This window comes from Aquarana catesbeiana, linkage group LG04 (genome assembly GCF_042186555.1).
Source record: "Aquarana catesbeiana isolate 2022-GZ linkage group LG04, ASM4218655v1, whole genome shotgun sequence".
Classification (NCBI taxonomy): Eukaryota; Metazoa; Chordata; class Amphibia; order Anura; family Ranidae; genus Aquarana; species Aquarana catesbeiana.
In genome coordinates this window covers 492,236,356-492,259,540 of record NC_133327.1, presented here as the reverse complement: position 1 = coordinate 492,259,540, position 23,185 = coordinate 492,236,356, and the positions used below count along the sequence as shown (strand labels likewise).

General features: G+C 44.7%; 1 protein-coding gene across 5 annotated transcripts in view; it reads left to right on the top strand.

Annotated features, from left to right (window-relative positions):
- GEMIN6 (gem nuclear organelle associated protein 6) overlaps positions 1-23,185 on the top strand; it is a 54,474-nt gene that overhangs the window by 2,004 nt on the left and 29,285 nt on the right. For 2 of the 5 annotated variants that reach the window (XM_073627680.1, XM_073627678.1), the window contains exon 2: positions 8,325-8,470. In XM_073627680.1, coding sequence (XP_073483781.1) covers positions 8,343-8,470 — 128 coding nt within the window. In that variant the 5' untranslated portion in view covers positions 8,325-8,342. Of the gene's footprint in view, positions 1-4,706; positions 5,214-8,324; positions 8,471-23,185 lie in introns of those variants that run through there. The other 3 variants (XM_073627676.1, XM_073627681.1, XM_073627677.1) reach the window with 3 other exon arrangements.

The window sequence follows — 23,185 nt, the reverse complement described above, 5'->3', positions numbered from 1 at the left end:
AAATTTCAAAAATTATTATTCTGGCCAATGAAATAAATAAAACTGCCAAGCGCTTGATGCTCCTAAAAGCATTTGTAAAAACGTGGCTTAGGAGCTGTTTTGAAGCTGCTTTTCTCCTGCCAAGAGAGCCCCAATGTGCCTTAAAATTCGAATCTAAATGCCCGATGTGCAGGGCCACATAGGCTAACATACGGTAGAACTGTGTTTGGAGGCATACAAAAATGCTGTACACCTGTAAAGCAGATTTTTTTTATTTTTTTATTTTTATTTTTTTATTTTTTTTAATGCCTGTGTGCATGAGGCCTTAGATACCTGTGGTAGATCTTAAGCTGGCCATACACTATACAATTTTCCTGTTCAACTTTCCTTTAGATTTACCAAAACCATATAATATGAGGTCAAACCTAAACCCTTTCAATTTGTATGCAATCAGACAGGCCCTTGCACTACATAGTTGAAGGTAAATCTAAAGGAAATTGAATCAGAAAATTGTATAGTGTATGGCCAGCCTTACTCTAAAACCCCTCATACCAGGACAGAAAAAATTGGCAGCTTCATAAACCAGCCACCATGGTGGGGTCAGAGCAGCATAGGCACGCAGGAGTTTATCCCTTAAAGTGGTAGTATACCCCAAAAACATAATTCCATTCTTGCTTGGGGTGCTGCATTCATTTTTTTTTTTTAGGCTTGGTTCACACTTGTGCGACTTGACATACAACTTGTGACACATTACAACGCATGACAAGTCAAAACCCATTTATTTCAGCAGCACCCTCTCCAATCTATGCAACTCAAGTTGCAGCATCTCCAAAAAATATTCCTGCACTACTTTGATGCAACTTAGAGTCCCATAAACTCTAATGTTGCATGAAAGTTTCAAGCAAGTTGCAATGCATAGCCACAATGGGGTCACACTAGTGTGAACTGAGCCTTAGGGTCCTTTCACACTGGGGCGGTTTGCAGGCGCTATTGCGCTAATAATAGCGCCTGCAAACCGACCCGAAAGTGCCGCTGCTTTAATTCCAGTGTGAAAGCCCCGAGGGCTTTCACACTGGAGCGATGCGCTGGCAGGACGGTAAAAAAAGCCCTGTCAGCAGCATCTTCGGAGCGGTGAAGGAGCAGATTGTATACCGCTCCTGCCCATTGAAATCAATGGGATGGCACGGCTATACCATTTGCGGTGGTTTTAACCCTTTCTCGGCCGCTAGCAGGGGGATACAACAGCGGAGCTTTACCACCGACAACGCCCCCGCCCCAGTGTGAAAGGACTCTTAGACTTTTTTCTCTTATTTTTACCTGGTGATCTGGCCAATAACACACCTCCTGCCTTAGGCTCGATTCACACCTATGCAGGTTGCAGTTTGCATATCCCAGGTGCATTTTGTGTTTTTCAATACACGTTTTTGATCCAATGAAGTCTATGGAAACCAAAAACCAGAAAAAAGTCCATGGCCCTTTCCATAAAATGCACAGATGTGAACGTGACCCATAGGGAACCATGTTAAATGGACTGTAGTGTGTTTCTGCAAAACTTAAAACACACTAAACAAATGCATAGGCATGAACCAGGCCTTAGTGTCTCCTTCTCTGGATAGAGGAGTAAGACCCCTTTCACACTGAGGCAGTTTTCAGGCGTTTTAGCGCTAGAAATAGCCTCTGAAACCTGCCTCCCATTGGAATGTGTGCTTTCACACTCGGGCGGTGCGCTTGCGGGACTTTAGGAAAAGTCCTGCAAAAGCAGCATTTTTGGGGCGGGTTGGGAGCGCTATAAATAGCGCTCCCAAAATGCCCCTGCTTTAAAAAAAAAAAAACAAAAAACACCCCGCTAGCGCCTAAAAAAAGTGCCGCTAAAACACAGCAAAAACGACCTGCGCTTTAGCACCACTTCAGTGTGAAAGGGGTCTAATGGAGACCCGCTTAGACAGCAGCTTTTTCAATCAGGGGAGAGGTTAGCGTTAGAGGCACTCACCGTTTTATCTGGACTTTACTAAAGCTGGCCATAGATGGATAGAATTTCAAACAAAAATTCATAGGAAAATTGAAGCTGAATTCCAGCTAACACTTTACAGCAAACATTTTTTTAGCCCATTTGGGACAAGTGCCCATTCACACCACAAATACGTCCTCCAGATCCATTCCGGTTGCGTTTCTGCATACACATTCCAGTACAGTGCAGGAAAAAAAAGCAGCATGTTGTGCTTTGGTTTTCTAGAATTGAAAAGCACTGCACTGGTGTGTACTATGCCTTGGGAACCCAAATAACCTACTTTCCATGCGTTTTTGATGCAGTAAAAAAAACAAAAAGCACTGCATGTGGTGTGAACAAGTCCTAAAGGTTTTACATAAATAAAATCCAACCACTGTAAGCATTCCTGTCAGCAGTAACCCTGTAACTGCCACTTTTGCTTGACAGTTTGTTCTGTTAGGAAGTTGGAGCAATAACAGACTGTGCTCTTTCACACGGGAGTTCTGTTTTTTTATCTGTCAATTTTCATATGAAAAACACACAGTAATTCATTTATATGAGCTTGTGGACGATGATCACCTATTTACATCTGTGTCCACTCAGGTCATTTGTTTTTTTAAATGGAACAAAGTTGCATCTGTTTCTATTTGGTGGATCTGAACAGACATATTTGGGGAGTACTGTCACTGAAGACAACACATTCCAGTAAATGGGACCGCATCACAACCGCCTGCAACGCAGGGGTTAAAACAGATGCAACATATTGCCCCTCGCTGCCTGTCAAAGATCATGTGAGTGCACTGACTCTGAACAAGCACGCATATCTGGAAAGTCCGGACTCCTGATTTGCATACATGCTCCACGTCTCAAAGTACAGATGCCTTTTATTCAGCTTGAAAACAGCCAACTCCTTTACTTTATTACAAGTTTTCTGTAAAAGAACAACTTCACTTTTGGTTGTCCTTTAGGGATCATTTAAAGGGGTTGTAAAGGTGTTTTTTTTTTTTTTTAAAAATAACAAACATGTCATACTTACCTTCACTGTGCAGCTCGTTCTGCACAGAGTGGCCCCGAACCTGGTCTTCTGGGGTCCCTCGGCGGCTGTCTCAGCTCCTCCCCGCAAGCATTTACCACCTTCATGCGAGCTCTCTCGCACGGTGGTGAGTGCTTGCGGGCGCGCTCCCGTGATACAGCCGGCGGCTATAGCCGCTCGCTGTATCACTCGGCCCCGCCCCCCGGCGCGCCGCGTCATCGGATGTGATTGACAGCAGCGCGAGCCAATGGCTGCGCTGCTTTCAATCCATCCACTGCAGCCAATCAGCGGCCAGGGTGAGCGGAGGAACAGATGTCGGGAACGCGAAGCTGACTTTCGAGGCGTCAGGTAAGTAAAACGGGGGTGCTGGGGGCGGCGGTTCTGTCAGAAGTTTTTTCACCTTAATGCATAGAATGCATTAAGGTGAAAAAACTTTTACCTTTACAACCCCTTTAAAGTTGCGTTGCCCTTTGAAAAACAATTGCAGTGAATCACTTTTCAGAGGGCATCTGGGAGGCGATAGGTCACCTGATTTTTTTTTTTTGCACCTGCACGCTGTTGGCTAGAAACGCAGGTGTGAATGTGGGCTAAAATTTTGTTCTGGCTGATCAATTTAGTTTCATCAAATCCAGTCAAAATAAAGGCTAAATCAACCGGAAAAAAAGTTATAGCTATTTGATAGTTTGCAGATTTAAATATTTTGACTGAATTGCACAATTTGAAGTGTGCGTTGCCACTATACAGTAAGCCCAGGTTCACACTGACTGCGGGATAGAAATTGTGCGAGTTTAGCTAAACGCAGACAATTTCATACCCGCATGTCAGTCCAACTTCGGGAGCGATTTCAGAGACATCTGTGCGGGTTCCTGCACAGATGTCTATTAAAATTGCATCCAAAATCGCCAAAAGTAGTGCAGGAACTACTTTTGGGAATCAGTGTGGCGCTGCAAAGCGGCATCGCACAGATACGGACGGCGCTATTGCTGGCAACAGCTGTCGATTTGGCATGCCAAAACGCATTCCAAATGTCTCGATGTGAACGTGGGCTAAATGTTACAATCTGATTATTCAATCTTAGTACAATCCACTTCAGAGTTACCAAAATTTTGCAATAGGAGAACCTACCTAATTTATCCTATCAACCTATATCCACTCAGGCAGGCCCTTGTGCTACATGTGGTAGGTCTAAAGAAGATCATGCAAACGGTATGTGAACAATATGATTTGTGTGATCGAGTGCAATCCAGCCAGTTAGGCTCAGTTCACACTGGTCTGATGCGGGAAACGCTGCGATTCCTGTGCAAGTTCCCGCATCGTACCCAAATCACAAGTGGTTCACACTGACATCTGCGAACCGATGCGGGTGTCAATGTAAAGTTAATGACACCTCCAAATCGGTTTGCAGATCGCAGTGAGAACTGTGAAATGGTACAGGAATCGGATCACACCCATGCGATCCGATTCCAGTGCGGACCAAAAAAGGTTCCTACACCATTTTGGTGCAAATTCAATGCGATTTCAGCCATAGTTTGCATGGCATGGCATGTATTTACATTGCATGTGATATGCACAGCAATGCAGTAGTGTGAAGCCAGCCTAAGGGGTCTATTTACACCAAGCGCCGTGCTACAACACAACAGCAGCTGCGATGCGATGGCTGATGCAATGATCGGGGCGCACCCACTATTCACTTTTCCTTTTTTTTTTTTAAAACAAACTTTATTGAAATGTCACACAGTGATACTTCATTAAAAAAGTATTGGCCGCTGCGTGATGCGGTGGATTGCTTCGCACTGCGCTGGAAAAAATGATATTTTCCTTGTCATGTGGCGGGACTGCGATGAAATGGCTGCCCAATGCAGTCCTACGGCACGTGGTGTAAATAGGCCCCAACACCTGAAAGTACAAAAGAAGCCGAGGCTGCCCGTCTGAGCTCGCCCTCAGGCAGCAAGGTATTCGCAATCTTCTCACATTTAGAATATACTTACATATAAATAGACTTACTTGTCTGAGGCGACAACTTGTGGGATCAGAAGGCCCAATCCGCACACAATCAGCTCCGTACAGGAAATGTTCTTTTACTAGGAAGCAGCACAGGAATCCCCGCCCACAATGAGAAAACTACAAACCGAGGCATTGTGGGTAAGTTCACCCGGATGTGATGTCTGCATGTGCTGTGTGATTTTCCTTTTCACAGAAAGCTGATCTCTGATGGTAGTGTATGGAGAATTATGATTTATAGAGGGGAGGTGTGTGTGTCTGCACTGAGCACATTGATTCCCATGTAGGTCAGGAGATCGCTGGGTCACAATTATGTGCACTGAAGTCCTATACATGTGATGGGAGCTTACAGAGCATGGTGGCGTTTATCAAAGCTGGAGCAGCTGCCAATGGCAACCAATCAACTGCTGTCTCCAGCTTGTCCAGTTAAGGTTGAAAATAAAAGCTATAAGCTGGTTGGTTGGCATGCATAGCTGCTCCACTTTTGATAAATTCCCCCTATGTTTTTGAATTATATGTTCACCCAGCATGTAGTAAAGATGGAAGTATTGTTTCTGCTGTATAGTGTGCCAAACAGCTTGCTCAACTCTTAAAGAGGAAGTAAACCCTGATGGGTTTTACTTCCCTGCAAAGTGAAAGCATAATGGGCTAGTATACATCACATACTAGCCCATTATGTGCCACTTGCTTGCTTCCATCTTCGCCCCTCTTCCTTCCGGGGATGCAGACTGGCTCTATGACTGGCCGGAGTCGCGTGATGTCGCTCACGGCATGCGCGGGGGAGTCGCCAGTCACGCTACTCGCTAGTAAAGGTAACGGCACGGAGGGCCGTTTCTTCACAGCGCATGTGCCGATGACATCAGCAGCGTACTACATGGTAAATATCTCCTCCATTTAGGCAATATTTACTGTACATATAGGTAAGCCTTATTATAGGCTTACCTATAGGTACAACTTCTGCATTGGGGATTTACAACCACTTTAATTCTCAGGACAAGGAACATTTTCTTTATTACTACAGTACCTCACAAAAGTGAGTACACCCCTCACAGTTTTGTAAATATTTTATTATATCTTTTCATGTGAAAACACTGAAGAAATGACACTTTGCTACAATGTAAAGTAGTGAGTGTACAGCTTGTATAACAGTGTAAATTTGCTGTCCCATCAAAATAACAACACAGCCATTAATGTCTAAACCGCTGGCAACAAAAGTGAAAATGTCCAAATTGGGCCCAAAGTGTCAATATTTTGTGTGGTCACCATTATTATCCAGCACTGCCTTAACCCTCTTGGGCATGGAGTTCACCAGAGCTTACCAGGTTGCCACTGGAGTCCTTTTCCACTCCTCCATGACGACATCACAGAGCTGGTGGATGTTAGAGACCTTGTGCTCCTGCACCTTCCATTTGAGGATGCCCCACAGATGCTCAATAGAGTTTAGGTCTGGAGACATGCTTGGCCAGTTCATCACTTTTACCCTCAGCTTCTTTAGCAAGGCAGTGGTCATCCTGGAGGTGTGTTTGGGGTCGGTATATTTGAATACTGCCCTGCGGCCCAGTCTCTGAAGGGAGGGGATCATGCTCTGCTTCAGTATGTCACAGTACATGTTGGAATTCATGGTTCCCTCAATGAACTGTAGCTCCCCAGTGCCAGCAGCACTCATGCAGCCCCAGACCATGACACTCCCACCACCATGCTGGACTGTAGGCAAGACACACTTGTCTTTGTACTCCTCACCTGGTTGCCGCCACACACACTTGACACCATCTGAACCAAATAAGTTTTTATATTGGTCTCATCAGACCACAGGGCATGGTTCCAGTAATCCATGTCCTTAGTCTGCTTGTCTTCAGCAAACTGTTTGCGGGCTTTCTTGTGCACCATCTTTAGAAGAGGCTTCCTTCTGGGACAAGAGCCATGCAGACCAACTTGATGCAGTGTGCGGTGTATGGTCTGAGCACTGACAGGCTGACCCCCCACCCCTTCAACCTCTGCAGCAATGCTGACAGCACTCATACGTCTTTTTCCCAAAGACAACCTCTGGATATGACGCTGAGCACGTGCACTCAACTCCTTTGTTCGACCATGGCGAGGCCTGTTCTGAGTGGAACCTGCCCTGTTAAGACGCTGTATGGTCTTGGCCACCGTGCTGCAGCTCAGTTTCAGGGTCTTGGCAATATCCTTATAGCCTAGGCCATCTTTATGTAGAGCAACAATTCTTTTTTTCAAATTCTCAGAGAGTTCTTTGCCATGAGGTGCCATGTTGAACTTCCAGTGACCAGTATGAGAGAGTGAGAGCGATAACACCAAATTTAACACACCTGCTCCCCATTCACACCTGAGACCTTGTAACACTAACGAGTCACATGACACAGAGGATGGAAAATGGCTAATTGGGCCCAATTTGGACATTTTGGACATTTTCCCTTAGGGGTGTACTCACTTTTGTTGCCAGTGGTTTAGACATTAATGGCTGTGTGTTGAGTTATTTTGAGGGGACAGCAAATTTGCACTGTTATACAAGCTGTACACTCACTACTTTACATTGTAGCAAAGTGTAATTTCTTCATTGTTGTCACATGAAAAGATAGCATAAAATATTTACAATAATGTGAGGGGTGTGCTCACTTTTGTGAGATACTGTATATAGGGACAGCAGTATATAGAAAAATTGACATGAGACTAGGAATGGAAATTAAAAACCTTGCAGGGAGTGTTATAGCAGGCGTTCAGGAGCTGCCACCTCCTGAATGTGCTTTTTCTTCAGCTGAAGGGTGACTTTCTATTGAAATGCCATGTTGCAACTTGAAGTACTGGCAGTACTGTGTGGCAAATGTGACGTGGTAGAGTTTTTCCTCAGCAATGTGTACTAGCATAGCCCTAGGCCATATTAACCTGCAGTTTGTCAATTTGGGAGCAGCAAAACCACAGCTCAACTGCCTATTATTACTGGCCTCCAGCCACCCGCTGCAGTTCATTGTATAGTGATTGGCTGATGTGTTTCTGCCTGGCTCCTTCAAGCTTTCATTCAAAGGATGTGGGGTGTAGTGGTACCCATAGGTCCACACACTGACTGAATTATGTCTGGTTCATTTAGGTGTTCTTGGTTTTTATTAATTATTTGTAGTTGTTACATCTTTACAGTATGTAATGCAATATAAAGTATATTAAAAAGAAGGTATCTACATTTGTTGAGAATAGTACCGGTATTAGCATTTTATTGTGTGACATCTGAAGTGTGCGCATACACTCCATTGCCATTTTGAGCTGTATTGTTCTTTTTTGTTATTTTGATTAATGCTTTTGGTTGTTTCCTCCTAGCAAAAGGAAAAACAAAACATGACTAATTGGCTTGACAAAAGTCTCCTGGAATGGCAGTCTTATGTCAACAAAGAAGTAAAAGTCACTGCTGATGAAAAGTATGAATACCAAGGATGGGTGGTAACTGTTGATCCAGTGTCTGCCAGGTAAGCAGAGGCATTGTGCTATCTGTACAAAAAAAAAACTGCTTTTGGCTAAATACAAACCATAAACAAAGCTTAAGGCTCCATGCACACTGAAGCTCAAAAAAGCTTTTTCTGGACACCAGATTGCTGGCAGAAAACTCTGGTTGAAAAACGTGCTTTTAACAGCATTTTGTACTAACGTTTATGGGCGTTTTTAATAAAAATACACAGAGGACACTCCAAAAATCCCACAATGCATTCCAAACTCCCACAATGCATTGAAAAAATAGAACGCCGAACGCTAATTAACATGCGTTTATGAGCATTTAAATGTGTTTGGCGTTTTTTTGGCAGTGAAAAACGGCACTTTGAACGCAAATTTCTGGCATTCAGAAAAAAGCCCATAAACTCCACTGCTCATTAAAGCTAAAAAACGTTCATGTGTGCATGGACACATAGGCTAACATAGAGTGGAGTTTATGGGCTTTTAAAAAAAAAACGCCCAAACTCCAATAAACTGCAGTTTATGAGCTTTAGTGTGCATGGAGCCTTAAACTTTGAAAACAGAAGTATACACTTTTACCTACTCCAGTGTGTAAAATGTGTGACACCCATGGGGGTTGATTTTACTAAAATACTAGAGAATGTTCAAGCGGTATTAACTCCCAAAACCAAAAATGTAATATATTGCAGCTTAATATTCCTGAGAGGTGATTTTATTTGTTTTTTGTTTTTCTAGGCTTTTTTTCCCCCCTATGTTTTCACCTGGTGATCTGGCCAGTAAAACCATTCCAACGCCACGACTAAGCTCTGGGGGGGGGGGGGGGGTGTATGGCCTGGTTGGAATCCAGGCTGAGCTTGCCACTCTACTCATCACTCCAGAACACCTGGATGTGCGACTTTTAGGGGCCACCCCATTGTTCTTTAAAACCCTTCCAATACTAGGATGCCTACACCCTAGGAGCAACAGATGAAGGAGCAACAGAGATCCCTTTGGACAGCAGCATTATTAATAGGGGGGGGGGGGGGGTTAAATGTGCTAGCATATTTATATACACCAACAAATTGAACTTCAGCTCACGCTTTTTAAGCAGTAAAAACATTTTTTTTTCCTTTTGGGATAAAGGTTTTTCTTAAAAGCTGATCATTGTAAGCACCCCTGTCAGTGGTAAATGGCTGTGCTCTGTTACATCTGTAGGACGGCTTGTTCCATTGAAAAATAGACATGGCTGGCCAGATCAGGTAAAAATAAAGAACCTAAAAAAGAAAACAAATGCAGCCACCATATCTTAAGAATTTGTACGCTGAAATATTACAAATGTTTGATTATGGGTTTAAAAGAAAAAAGTGTGGTCAAAGCATTTTTTGGTCATACTTCTATTTTGGGTCAGAGGAGTGCATTTTTGCACTCTTGTGGCCTAGAATCAGCCATTAGTGGGCTAACATCACAGAGCTGCTCCAGGTTCTGGAAGGATCCTGACAATATTGTCAGGATCCACCCAGATGTCTGACTGACAGAGCCCTCTCCAGCCTGGCGTTCCAGTGAGCAGAGAGTAGGTGACTGACAGTAACTGCTGTGAACTGAGCGATCAGTGATCATTTGATTGCTTAGTTTTCAGTCTTAGAGCGCTGGAGGGCTGCTGCGGTCATAGAGGTGGGTATGTATCTTTTTTTTTTTTCCCCAAACTTCTCAAGTAAGACCACTTTAACTTGGGTTATTAAATAACGTGAAGCTACGTTTATTTTGAATACCCTGTCATGTGCAAGGGAAACTAGAACAATAAAAAATGCTTGGATGACTGTAGTGATGGGTGATTATTTCTACTCCTTTAGTAAATAAACCCCATGGAGTAATGCACGTACTAAACAACCTGTGTGTTTAGATGAGAGAATATGCAGTTGCAGCTCATTCTGTGTGCTGTGATTGGTCAGGATTTAACTCTTACACTGCCCGATTGTTACAAGTGAGACTCGAATCGGTCACTTTCTTGATATTGGGTGTTGAATGTCTGGACTCACAGAATTTTTTATTTTTTACTGATGCTCCAAAAGTAGGTCTCGTTCATGCTGGCACTGACAAACGTGCTTATATGGTTTATAGGACATTTCTGAATGCATATATCATCGGGCAGCACAGTGGCTAAGTGGATAGCACTTCTACCTAGCAGCACTAGGGTTGTCGGTTCGAATCTCAACCAGAGCCTGGAGTTTGCATGTTCTCCTGTGCCTGTGTAGGGTACACTGGTTTCCTCCCACACTCCAAAAACATGCAATTTTTTCAATGGTGGCATCATCGGATCACAAAAGAAAACGAATTTTCTGATTTTGAAAAGAAAATTTGTTCGAAATTCGACCATGTATGGCCTGCTTTAGGGACCTTAGATTGTAAGCTCCCTGAGGGCAGGAACTGATGTATGTACAATATAAATAAGCACTGCATAAATTGACAGCGCTATATAAGTACTTGTTATAAAAAAAAGTGTTTTTTTTTTTTTTTTTTAGCGGTATAATTCTTTGTCCAGGTTATATACCCTGTAAGCGTCTAAGCACATGCAAACACAGATATATTTAAACACAGGAGAACTTGACCTGGGAACTGTAAAAAATGAATATATATTTCCCAGATCATTTCTCCTGTTTTTAGCTGAACCAAATATTGGAGACTATTGTGAATTTAAGCTGAACAAGAGCAAATCAATCTCCACTGCCCACTGTTGTATTCTGGTACCTGAATGGCTGAATAGGGAAAGATGTAGTTACTGTTCAGCTGGCTATAGCAGCCGCTAGCGATAATTGCAAGAGAATCCAGCAGGCTGGTTGTACCCAAGTTGTTTGATCAACTTGGTATATTTAGCCTCCCCATTAACTGTTCGAATCTCAGCCATCTCCTGCTGAACTGGCCACGTTTCGAACCATGTATGGCTGGGCCTTAGACTCCTTTTTAACCACCTGACTGTTGTCATTCAGTTCATAGTGGATGAGCATTATCCACAGATGGCAATGAAGACTTTTCTTTGACAGATTGTACACTGTCAGACTGTCACAAGACTATAACAATTTTTATTTTTTCATTTTGTGAAACAAAAAAAAAAAAACAATTTTTATTTTTATTGTGCAAAGATTTAAAAGGTACCAAATTTGGTTATCCTTTAACCACTTCAGGTCTACCCTATAGCAGTTTTACTGCTAGAGGGCAGCACCTGTGCACCAGATCACGTAGCTATAGGCTAGGCACACAGTTAACCCCTTCCCAGCCAATGTCATTAGTACAGTGACAGTGCATTTTTTTTTTAACACTGATCACTGTATTACTGGTCCCCAAAAAGTGTCAGAATGTCTGCCGCAATATCGCAGTCCCGCTATAAGTCACTGATCGCTGCCATTACTAGAAAAAAAAAAAAAAATATCATAGTATGCTGTAACTTTTGCGCAAACCAATCAATATACGATTATTGGGATTTTTAACCAGAAATATGTAGCAGGATACATACTGACCAATTCATTAAAAAATTTGATTTTTTTTTTTCAATTTTTTTTCCGGATGTTTTATAGCAGAAAGTAAAAAAAAAAAAAAAAAGATATATATCTATATCGCAAAAAATAAATGCAGAGGTAATCAAATACCACAAAAATAAAGCTCTATTTGTGGGAAAAAAAAGGACATACATTTTATTTGGGGGATTGGGGTAATTCTTTTGGAAGTCAAGTGATAAATTGAAATATTGATATTTTTCTTTTCCATGTTTTGTTACTAAGCAAGAGTAAACAGAGGAAAACATTTTATTCTTTTCATTCTCATCTCATCTGCATTGTACTCGATAATAGTTGTAACTCTAAGTTAATTTCTTTCCAAACAACTTACTTCTCTGGAATAACATAAAAAAAAAAAAAAAAATCAACTGTGCTAAACATTTCTTCCTTAATGCAGTAGAAGACTTGAGACCCTAACCTCCAATTTTACATATGTAAAGTTCATTGCATACCAACAATGCATTGCCACTCCACCCAATGTATAGCACTTAAATAATAGATGCAACATTCTTCAGTTACATGCCACACCTAGTCATTTCAGTTGAATGGAGCGTTGTACAGGAAGAACATTTTCCTGTGGGCTGTTGCTGGTCTGTAGGTTAGGTAAATATGAATGGCTCCTCAATCTCCATATTTTATTTGGTTTCTGTAGAGTGAATGGATGATACTAACTGTGGCTGTATTCAATATCTGAGAAATTGTTGGTCACTGTGAAGGTGGTAGTGTTCAAACTTAATCTATACCAAATTACACTGCACCTGTATATTATTATTATTCAGGATTTATATAGTGCCAACAGTTTATGCAGCACTTTACAACATGGATATCTGTATAACAAAGCTGCTGCCTTCAAATAACCACACAAATACAGATCAAAGATAAAGAAGCACTTGCTAAATATCCTATAACATAAATAACAATAACAAACTCATAACAAATCTTCCTAACAAAATCTGCAATGAAAAATGATGTGATATAAATTACATTTGTAAGAATGCATACAGATTGATACTTTGTATGTATATACAAGTACATTAAATAAATGTGACAGATTCATATATAATGAAAAAACCCCACTAGTCCATATATGTGACTGTACAAAAAAACACTTTCTTTTTCCTCTACCAAGAACGTATCAAATATTATAATACCACCTGATGACAACACATTTTTCCTGACACAAGCATGACAGTATACACCAGGCATATCCAAAGTCCGGCCCGCGGGCCAATCGCGGCCCGCTTTCCGGTTTTGAACAGCCCGCCTAGTTATTTGGACATGTATATCTTTTCTGGCCCCCGACGATCTCCCAGTGCCAGGGCTACAAAAGATGGATATGCCTTGGAGGGGACAGAGAGGAGGCGGGACGAGCACCGTACACACACAGGAGAATTTCCTGTTTATGGGCGGCCTCTGTAATAGGAAGTCCTGTTTCCGGTGCTGCCATTGGACGACTGTTCTGTCCATCAAAGGAGGCGGGACTTTCTATTAAAGAGGCCGCCGTGTAAACAGGAGACTCTCCTGTAGGTAATCTTTGGCACTCGTGAGTGCATTCCTGGCAATGGTGGGTACTGCATTCCTAGCAATGGTGGGTGCTGCATTCCTAGCAATAGTGAGGCTACATTCATGGCAATGGTGAGTCTGCAGATGGACACTTGTGAGGCTGCAGATGGGCACTGACCCTTATTTTGCTTCACAGTTGTTTAATTTTTTTTTTTATTTCCCTGAAACTTAACCACTTGCCGACCGCCTAACGCAGATATACTGCAGCAGAATGGCACGGGCAGGCAAAATCACATACCTGGTACGTGATCTGCCTCCCGTGGGCACCCGAGGTGGTCGGCATCGTTAGGGGAGCGATCAATGCTGAGGGGGAGGCCACTTATTCGTGGCCACCCCCTCGCGATCTAATGAAAATCTTCCTCTGCTGCTGTAATGTAAACAGCGGCAGAGGAAGTGATGTCATCTCTCCACGGGAAGCCTTTTCGTTACGGCGCCGAGGAGAGAAGACATCCAAGTAAGTCTGCACCAACACAACACTGACAGTAGAACATGCAGGCACACTTTTCATCACCCCCCTGCATCCCCCGATCACCCCCCTGCACCCCCTGTCATGGTGACACCAATAGCAGTTTTTTTTTTTTTAACTGATTACTGCATTGGTGTCATTTTGTGACAGTTATAAGTGGTAGGGCAGTTAGTGTTAGGCCCCTTTAGGTCTAGGGTACCCCCCTAACCCCCCCTAATAAAGTTTTAACCCCTTGATCACCCCGTCGCCAGTGTCACTAAGCGATCGTTTTTCTGATCGCTGTATTAGTGTCACAGGTGACGCTAGTTAGGGAGTTAAGTATTTATGTTCGCCGTCAGCGTTTTATAGCGTCGGGGACCCCCATATACTACCTAATAAAAGGTTTTAACCCCCTGATTGCCCCCTAGTTAACCCTTTCACCAGTGATCTCCGTATAACTGTTACGGGTGACGCTGGTTAGTTAGTTTGTTTTTTATAGTGTCAGGGCACCCGCCGTTTATTACCTAATAAAGGTTTAACCCCCCCGATCACCCGGCGGGTGATACAAGTTAGGTTTTAGGGTCTGCGTCGCCCCAGGCAGCGTCAGGTTAGTGTCAGTACCGCTAACACCCTCGCACGCAGCATACACCTCCCTTAGTGGTATAGTATCTGATCAGATCTATACTAGCGTCCCCAGCAGTTTAGGGTTCCCAAAGATGCAGTGATAGCGGGAGCAGCCCAGATACCTGCTAGCACCTGCGTTTTGCCCCTCCGCCCGGCCCGGCCCAGCCTAGCCCACCCAAGTGCAGTATCGATCGATCACTGTCACTTACAAAACACTAAACACATAACTGCAGCGTTCACAGAGTCAGGCTTGATCCCTGCGATCGCTAACAGTTTTTTTGGTAGCGTTTGAATCAGTCTCTAACAGTCAGGAACTTTTTTTACCTGTGAGTCTCACTACTGTACCACTAAATTTAGAGCCCAAAATGGCAAATCAAAGGTACAGTAGTGAAGAGGCCTACACGTTTCTGCGCATGACAGATATTGAAGAGGAAGTCACTCATCTGTCAGATTCAGGCTCAGAATACGATCCTGTAGACGACAGCAGCTCCATGACGGATAGCTCTGACGACAGAGTTGTGGTCCCTGCCAAGGTCAGGCGTACCCAAACCCAATCTTCTTCTGCTGTTGTTGAGGTGCAGGAACCGCAGGTCCCTCGTATGGAGCAGAGCAGTGCTAGCGCCGCTATTCCTTCTGGTGAACTGGCAAGCACCAGCGGCCTAGTACACCCCGGTCGTAGTCAAACCAGCACTGCAGTAACACTTGGTGACGTGGCGAGTCCTATAAGTGCAGTTCAAGCTGGTGAGGTGGCAAGCACAAGCAGTGTCCCGCTGCCACCAAGAAGAAGACAAACACAGGCCCGTCATGCCCATAGTGGCCTTCCTGCTGCATTCGCCAATCCTAATTGGGAACCCACCACTTCTGCAGCACCCGTGCGGCTAATTAGCCTCAAGACTGCTTTTACAAGCAGTGGGAGGAAATGTTTAGAGAGTTTAAAAATAAGATAAAAAAGAAAAAGAAAAAAAAAAAAAGCACCTCTGCCCCCCCCCCCCCTGCTCTTGCGCAAAGGCGAACTCAACTTTTGGTTTTGCGTCAAATGTAAACAGAAATTGCACCATGCATGTGAGGTAACACCGCAAAGGTCAGATCGAGGGCAGTAATTTTAGCAGTAGACCTCCTCTGTAAATCTAAAGTGGTAACCTGTAAAGGCTTTTAAAAATGTATGTAGTTTGTCGCCACTGCACGTTTGTGCGCAATTTTAAAGCATGTCGTATTTGGTATCCATGTACTCGGCCTAAGATCATCTTTTTTATTTTTCATCAAACATTTGAGCAATATAGTGTGTTTTAAAATTTAAAAAAGTGTGTTTTTTCCCCAAAAAATGCATTTGAAAAATCGCTGCGCAAATACTGTGTGGGAAAAAAAAAATGAAACACCCACCATTTTAATCTGTAGGGCCTTTGCTTTAAAAAAATATATAATGTTTGGGGGTTCAAAGTAATTTTCTTTCAAAAAAAATTATTTGTTCATGTAAACAAATAGTGTCAAAAAGGACTTTGTCTTCAAGTGGTTAGAAGGGTGAGTGATGTGTGACATAAGCTTCTAAATTTTTTTTTTTTTTTGCACAAAGTTGTCACTAAATGATATATTGCTCAAACATGCCATGGGCATATGTGAAATTATACCCCAAAATACATTCTGTTGCTCCTCCTGAGTACGGGGATACCACGTGTGAGACTTTTTGGGAGCCTAGCCGCGTACGGGACCCCGAAAACCAACCACCGCCTTCAGGCTTTCTAAGGGTGTACAATTTTGATTTCACTCCTCACTGCCTATCACAGTTTTGGTGGCCATGGAATGCCCAGATGGCACAAATGACCCCATTTTGGAAACTAGACACCCCAAGCTATTTGCTGAGAGGTATGGTGAGTATTTTATTTTTTTGTCATTATTCAATCACTTGGGACAAATAAAATGAATATTCAATGGGCTTAACATGCCTCTCAGCAATTTCCTTGGGGTGTCTACTTTCCAAAATGGGGTCATTTGGGGGGGGGGGGGTGTTGTACTGCCCTGCCATTTTAGCACCTCAAGAAATGAGATAGACCGTCATAAACTAAAAGCTGTGTAAATTCCAAAAAATGTACCCTAGTTTGTAGACACTGTAACTTTTGCGCAAACCAATAAATATATGCTTATTGACATTTTTTTACCAAAGACATGTGGCTGAATACATTTTGGCCTAACTGTATGACTAAAATTGAGTTTATTGGATTTTTTTTATAACAAAAAGTAGAAAATATCATTTTTTTTCTCAAGTCGTCTTCCAGGACGGCACCCTGAGAGACGACTGGTCCACCTGACAGGAAACACAATCAATCAAAGAGGTTAAAAGCCCCCGCCTCTCCCCGTGCAGTGTTTGATTGTGTTTCCCGACAGCGAAACCGTTTATTTTATCTATAGACCCGAGCCTGGGGCTGGTGGTCTCCCCCCTGGGAGCTGGACCAAATGCCTGGGTGGCACTGGGTCCAGCCGGATATTTTTATCCTTCCTGGGTGGCGTTCCCCTATATTTTCCTCAGGGGGGCAACGCAAGCTAAAGAAACCCCCCCTGAGAGCTGAAGGCCCCTGGGTACAGTGGTGTACCCAGAACTTCAGGGGCCTATCTTCCTGCCTCCTCTCCTTACCTGCACGGTTGCCATGCAAAAAAGGAGCCTGGTTCTCCTCCCTTCTTGGGCGGGGAGTTTGTCTTACCTTTTCTCCTAAGTGCAGAGGTGCTGGTCAGGGTGTGCAGACAGCTGCCTTGGTCGGCAGGGGGATGAGGAGGATGGCTGACTTCATGCCCTACGGCATCGGCACCCCCTGCGCTCGCGCGGTTCTTATCCCCCCTAGCTGTGGGTGTCAGCAGAGGGGGAAGGTGCCTGCACTTCTCAGTGTCCTGTGGGCGCTCGGCGCCATTTTGTGGAGGATAGGGGAGGAGTGGTGTGGTGTTACATCACTTTCTCCACTACACAGGAAGTGAGCTCAGCACGGCCCGTGTCACTTCCGGTCTACGGCAAGATGGCGACGGCATCAGCGTGGTGAAAGGGGGAAAAGGCACAGCTGCTCATCATAACAAGGAGATATAAATTCAGCTGGAGCAGGCGCCCATTTCTCCTACAGACCAGGCTATTTGTGCAGCATAGAACATGAGGAGCGACCTACAGGGTCCACGGCTATAGAGGAGACCACGGGGGGGGGCGAGTCTGACCTGCCGCCAGAGGTTTAGATGGGGGAGGGTACCCCAATTCTCCTCTGAGTATTACAGTGCTATATTTATGCCTGTGTATTTTGTTTCAGGGGACGATGCCATTGCCCGTGAGGTTGCCAGCCGTCCCGTTAAGACTACCCGTTCTAAAAGATGCGGGAATTGTAACGATAGGTTACCCCCAAGTCACCCTAAACCTTTCTGTTTTAAATGTATACAGAAGCTAACAGGGAAGGAGACATCCCAGATCATGAAGGATTTCCTCATGGTTCAAACTGAGATGCTCTCCACCCTAAAGGCGATTCCTTTAAGGCGAGGGAGTCAGAGGCCCATACCAGTAAGGACGCCTCCTCCCAGGAGGGCTCAGCTTCCCCTAGAGGATCTAAACGTGTCAGGGATATTCCAAAGTACTCCTTTTCCCAGGATTCGGAAGAGGAACTAGAATCTGAATCTCTTGAGCAGAAATCTTCAGATGAGGGGGTAGCAGACAGCCAGGAGGAGGAGGAGGGTGAGGACTCCAGGTCTAGTAGGCATATTTTTTCAGGCGACGACATGGGGGGCCTCCTGAGGGCCATTTATGCTTCCGAGGAGATTCAGGTGCCCACTGAGCAGGTCTCTGCCCAGGACAGGATGTACAGAGGCTTAATTAAGCCACAAGCTCGGGTTCTTCCGGTACATTCAGCCCTCAAAGATGTTATCTTGAGGGAATGGAAGGAACCAGAGAAGAGGCTCCTGAAATACAAAACGTGGAAGCGTAGATGTCCCTTTTCGGAAGAAAATGAGGAGAAGTTTTTTTAAGACCCCTAGATTAGACACCTCCTTAGCTCAAGTGTCTAAACAGTCCGATCTCTCCTTTGAGGACACGGACAACATAAAGGATCAGATGGATCGGAAGGCAGAAACCAATTTACACAGGGCCTGGGAAGCTAACGCTGTGGCTATGAGCCCCGCATTGGCCTCAGCTTGCATTGCAAGAAATGCGGACATGTAGGTATGTAAACTCATAGACCATGTGTCCCGAACCACGAAGTCTAAAGAGGTCTTAGATTCATTGGAAGTCATAGGTAGTGCAGTTGCATACCTAGCGAATGCTGCGGTTGAGACAGTGCGGGCCACCGCTAAATCTGGTGCCTTATTGAACTCAGCCAGGCGGGCCCTCTGGGTTAAAACCTGGGATGGGGATAGTTCATCAGACTCGGCTTTGTGGCCTCCCCTTTGAGGGTTCACTCCTTTTTGGTACTGGGTTAGATCAAGCTTTGGCTAGATCTACAGAAAAAGGGAAAAAGTTCCCTGTTAAACCAAGAAGAGACAGGAAGAGGTTTTTTTTCGTGGCCCCCAAGCAAAGAACCACTCCTCAGATAAAAAGGTCTCCCCTAATAGGCATTGGGGAGCTGGAAAGGACAAGCAGAAATCAGGTATTCTCTTTTCCAGCCAGAAGGCGTTTGACAAGTCCGCCAAATGACTTCCCAGTAGGGGGAAGGCTTTCCCACTTTATCCCTCAGTGGGAAAGAGTCACGCAGAGCCTCCACATTCTCCAGATAATAAAAGAGGGTTACAAGTTAGAATTTCTCTCCCCTCCTCCCCAGAAGTTTCTTTTGACCCACCTTCCCAAGGATCCCTGCAAGGCACTAGGCATCCTACGGAACATAGAAGAGCTGGCCAGTCAGGAGGTCATAGTACCGATCCCAGTAGACCAACAGGGTCGGGGGTTTTACTCCCACATTTTTGTGGTGCCCAAGCCCTCAGGAAAATATTGTCTTATAATAAATCTAAGGAACCTCAATGTTTTCTTGCGGTACAAGAAGTTCCACATGGAGAGTGTGTACTCCCTCAGAAGACACCTCCTCAAGGATGCCTTCATGGTAACCTTAGATTTAAAAGACGCTTACCTCCACATCCCTATGTGTCTGAGGTTCGCAATTGCCTCCCCACAGGGAATTCAGCATTGGCAGTTTGTGGCCCTCCCCTTTGGACTGGCATCCAGTCCAAGGGTCTTCACGAAGGTCCTGGCAGAGGTAGTGGCCTTTCTACATCTCCAGGAAATAACGTTGATCCCCTATTTAGACGACATTCTGATTTACAATCAGAATCGGGACCAGCTGCTTCTGAACCTAGCCAAGGTGATGGAGACCTTAGAATCTTTGGGATGGATCATCAGCAGGGAAAAATCCTAGCTGGTTCCGGCCCAAGTGAAGATGTACCTGGGATTCCTGGTGGATTCAGCGGAACAAAGGTTAATTCTTCCTCAGAGCAAGGTAGAGGCCTTAATTTCAGCCGCCACTTTTCTGCTAGAAGCAGGAACAGCCTCATACAGGGGTATTATGAGAGTTTTGGGCCTAATGACTGCGTCTATACCTGCAGTCCCTTGGGCACAACTACATTCCAGGATCCTCCAGCATTTCCTCTTATCCTCCTGGGACAAGAAAAGAAGCTCTCTAGACCTAAAGGTCGTCGTTCCGGTCGAAGTGAAAGAATCTCTTCACTGGTGGCGTCTTCCTCAGAGGCTTCAGGGGGGTCTCCTTTGGGGTCAGCTTCAGCCTCTCAGAATAACGACAGACGCAAGTTCCTGGGGGTGGGGGGCACACCTAGAGGATTTTAAAGCTCAGGGGTCCTGGGACTCGAGTCAGAGAGGATCTCCTCAAATTTTCAAGAGCTTTTGGCCGTCGGAAAAGCGTTAAAAGCGTTCGAGGGGAGAATCAAGAACCAAGAAGTTCAGATCCTTTCAGACAATGCCACAGCTGTGGCTTTTCTGAATCATCAAGGGGGCACCAGATCCACGTCCCTCCTGGCTCTGTCTCTAGAGATCCTGGGTTGGGCAGAGCACAGGATTCTCTCTATTTCCACAGTTCACATAAAGGGAACTCTGAATATAGAGGCCGATTTATCTCCGTCGCCAGCCGATTCTGCAGGGAGAATGGATGTTGAATCCAGAGGTTTTCTCCTTTGGTATGCCAGCAATTCGGCGTTCCAGAGGTAGATCTCTTAGCCCGCAGGGAGAACAGAAGGGTAAAGAGGTTCTTTTCCCTTTGCTCGAGAAATGGGCGCGGAGGGGATAGATGCATTGGCCCAGGTTTGGAAGTTCCTGTTGGCTTATGCTTTTCCCCCCCTGGGGCTTATCCCGAGAGCTGCAAAAGGTATTTCTCTCGGAGGGCAATCTAATTCTGATAGCCCCGTGGTGGCCCAAGAGAGCTTGGTTTCCAACCTTACAGCGTTGGTCCATAGCCCCGCCTCTTCACCTTCCTGTTCAGCGCGACCTTCTCCTTCAGGGTCCAGTCTGCCACCCAGACCCCAGCTTCTTCAAGCTGATGGCCTGGCTCTTGAAAGGCGGAACCTGCAGGAAAAGGGCCTGTTGGACAGAGTAGTGGATACTCTTCTTAGCAGGAAGCAGGTCACAAGGCGTATTTATGCTAAGACTTGGGGAGTTTTCTCTCGCTGGTGTCAAGCGAGAGGAACTTCTCAACAAGAGATCCCCGCCATTCTGGAATTTCTCCAGGATGGAGCAGATCAGGGTTTAGCAACCAAGATGCTTAAAGAACAAGTCGCAGCCCTATCCTGTTTTTTGGAAAGACGCTTGGCATTGGACCCCCTGATCAAGAGATTCCTTTTGGTCAGAGAGAGGTTGTCCCCTGTCAAGATGTCTAGCTTTCCACCTTGGGATCTTACCTTGGTGTTGGAAAGTCTAACTAAGGCTCCCTTTGAACCTATAGACCAAATTCCCCTTAGGTTCCTCACCTTTAAGTTGACTTTTCTACTAGCAATCACATCTGCCAGGAGAGTAGGTGAGATTCAGGCCTTCTAAATTAAGGAGCCATTTTTTCGTTTATTAGAGGACAGGGTGATACTTAGGCAGGACCCCCTGTACCTCCCCAAGGTAGCATCTAAGTTCCACAGAACTCAGGATGTAGTGCTGCCTTCCTTTTGCAACAATCCCAAGAATGAAAGGGAAGTTTCTTTTCACTGTCTGGACGTCAGACGTTCTTTATTATCCTACTTAGATAAAGTTAAGGAGTTTAGAAGGTCCAGCCATCTTTTAGTTAACTTTTCCGGCCAAAAGAAAGGCCAACAAGCAAGTAAAGCATCCATAGCTAGATGGATTAAGCACACTATTTCTTTGGCCTATGAGCATTCCAGTAAGGCAGCCCTTAGGAACCTCAAGGCACATTCCACGCGATCTCTGGCAACCTCTTGGGCGGAAAGGGCCGAAGCTTCGGTGGAGCAGATATGTAAAGCCGCTACTTGGACAAGCCAGAACACCTTCCTGAAGCATTACAGGGTGGAGTTACTGTCTTTTCAAGATCTGGTTTTTGGCAGGAAAGTCCTGCAAGCGGTTGTCCTGCCCTAAGGTAGGCATGAGCTACTTGCTCCTCTCTCAGGGTGCCGTCCTGGAAGATGACTTGAGAAAATGACCAGTAACTGTGTTTCTTGGAAGTCTTCCAGGATGGCAGGCCTACTTCCCACCCGTTCTGTTTAGGTATGTCTAATATATAGAGTGTGGTGGTCTTTTTTTTCTTCACTCTCGTGCACTGGTGTGGGTCAATACTTTGTCACAACTGAGGAGCACGGGGAGGGGCAGGGGCTTGTAACCTCTTTGATTGATTGTGTTTCCTGTCAGGTGGACCAGTCATCTCTCAGGGTGCCGTCCTGGAAGACTTCACAGAAACACAGTTACCGGTAAGTAACTGGTCATTTTTTTTTTTTTTTTTTTCAAAATTTTCGGTCTTTTTCCGTTTATAGCGCAAAAAATAAAGACCGCAGAGGTGATCAACAAAAGGAAGCTCTATTTGTGGGAACAAAAGGACGCAAATTTTGTTTGGGTACAGCATTGCATGACCGTGCAATTAGCAGTTAAAGCGACGCAGTGCCAAATTGTAAAAAGTGCTCTGGTTAGGAAGGGGGTAAATCCTTCCGGGGCTGAAGTGGTTAAAGTGTAGGTGCGTGTTATACGCCAATAAATACGGTATATCCAAATAATACACCCAAGCTCATCTCTTAACTCACACATAGCCACAAAGGCAAGGGAATTCTTGTTGGGCAGTGTATTAGTGCTCGAACGAACACACTTAGACCAAATTTTAATGGTTCAAAGAATGTCAGGCAAAATGGTCGGCCCTCACACATGTTCACTTCATCAAATCTGGCCCTCTTTAAAAAAAGTTTGCACACCCCTGGCAAACAGGAATGGAATAGGCTCCGCCTCTCGCCCAATCAGGACTGGTTATACTACCCTGTTTCCCCGAAAATAAGACCTAGCGTGATTGTTGGTGATGGCTGCAATATAAGCCCTACCCCCCAAATAAGCCCTAGTTAAAGTCCTTGTAGGTCTTATTTTCAGGGTAGGGCTTATTTTCGGGGAAACAGGGTAGGGCTTATATTGCAGCCATCACTGA